Here is a 1589-nt window from a genome sequence, read left to right as displayed (position 1 = left end):
TTTGCAGAGTGTGTGTGGACAGGTAGGTGGTACACATAAAATAGTAGGATGGCAGGTTCAGGAGAAAGGGCGAGGCTACCTGCCCAAATGCAGGTGTGATGTCCAGGTGGCTGCCAGAGAAGCCACATAGCACAGAGAGAGTGGGGTGGTCTCTGTCCAAGGTGTCTGGTGACCCCTTGCCCTGGGGCCACTGCCCAGGCCGTGCTGCTGCACTGGGGCAGGAGGGCTTCCCGTGGCCATCCCACCCCACATGCCTGTGTTTGGGTTTCAGATGCCGAGGACACTGACTCCAAGGTGCTCACGGGCCTTTCAGGGAAGCTCATTGACATCGCGTGCAAGGTGTGCCAGACCTACCTGGAGCAGGTGGGGCATGGAGACATAGACATTGCTGAGGACGCCATGGAGGACCTCACCGAGGACGAGTGGAATGACCTGACCCGGAAGTACTACGCCCTTGTGCAGTAAGACATGCCCATTAGAGGCCCTTGGGGTGTACTGCACGTCAGTGTTATCACTCAGGGCAGGGGGCTCTGGGTGACCCAGGAAAGTGCAGCCTGTGGAGCATCTGGAGTGCCTGTCTGGGCATCTGGGGTACTTGGGCTACCTGGTGGCTGATAGGAGAGTGGCATCCCCTTATGAGTACCTTTGGGGAGTAGCCTTCTGACCCTCTCAGACCCCTTTACTGTCTGCTGGTTCATTCGAGCCCACAGCAGTCCTGCAATACAGGCAGAACAGGTAGAATGTGTCCCAATCTGTAGCCGTGGCCTCGCTCTGGGGAATTGGTGAGGGGCTGGCAGTGGGGAATCAGTGAGGGTCTGGCGGCGGTGCTGCCTGGTCCCAAGCCTCCTGGCTCCTCTCTGTCTCCCTCACTGCCCTGGGGGTCCATAGGCTGCTGGGCTTTCCTCTCCTCTCCTGAGGGCCAGGGGTCCAGTGCTCCTTCCCCAAGGCAGCAGAGAGAGGAGCTGGGGCTGAGGGGACACAAATCCGAACGTGGGGCCATGTTTCTGAGGCTTTGCCTGCCACCCCGTGCAGCCCCAGCTCATGTTCTTTTGTTCCTTCATTACTATTCCCTACTGAACACATCAAGCAGTTTTCTTGTTTCTGTTGCCGTTGACGTAGATAAAGCACGTGAAGTGTTCAGAGCGTGCTTGTGCAGCATGATGAGGCTTTATGCATGTGGTCACCTGTGTAGCCACTGTGTGGGTGAGGACACAGGACATCCCAGCCCCCTGGCCCTCCTGTAGCCCTGCCGCCACGGAAGGCTGTGTGGGTCACCGTGTTCTGATTCTTACCGCCACCAACCTGACGGAGTTGCACCGTCTGCACCACGTGGTTTACTTGTGGTACACGTGAAGCCTGGGAGACAACCCCTGTGCACACAGCGGCAGCCCCTTCTGTCCACTGCTGAGTGGGGTCCGTGCTAGCAAGATGCTGCTGTCAGCTGATCAAGGTGACGCCAACTTGTCGCTCGTAGCAACCTGGTGTGAAACAGAAGGAAGCTCTGCCCAGCCTGCACCAATTCATTGCTGTGTCTCAGTCCACTGTTGTCAGCCCATCATTGCTGTCCCCAAGTCCACTGTTGTCCGCCC

The 1589-nt window shown here is 58.0% G+C and overlaps 1 protein-coding gene across 1 annotated transcript in view; it reads left to right on the top strand.

Annotated features, from left to right (window-relative positions):
* Positions 1 to 1589, top strand: part of TTLL8 (tubulin tyrosine ligase like 8) — an 86922-nt gene that overhangs the window by 51080 nt on the left and 34253 nt on the right. Inside the window, exon 8 of the mRNA XM_007954760.1 lies at positions 272 to 461. Coding sequence (XP_007952951.1) covers positions 272 to 461 — 190 coding nt within the window. The remainder of the gene's footprint in view (positions 1 to 271; positions 462 to 1589) is intronic.

This window comes from Orycteropus afer, unplaced genomic scaffold, assembly GCF_000298275.1.
Source record: "Orycteropus afer afer isolate SDZICR_OR568_19922 unplaced genomic scaffold, OryAfe1.0 scaffold00471, whole genome shotgun sequence".
NCBI lineage: Eukaryota > Metazoa > Chordata > Mammalia > Tubulidentata > Orycteropodidae > Orycteropus > Orycteropus afer.
The sequence above is the reverse complement of the archived record's forward strand: the minus strand, read 5'-3'. Positions and strand labels throughout refer to the sequence as shown.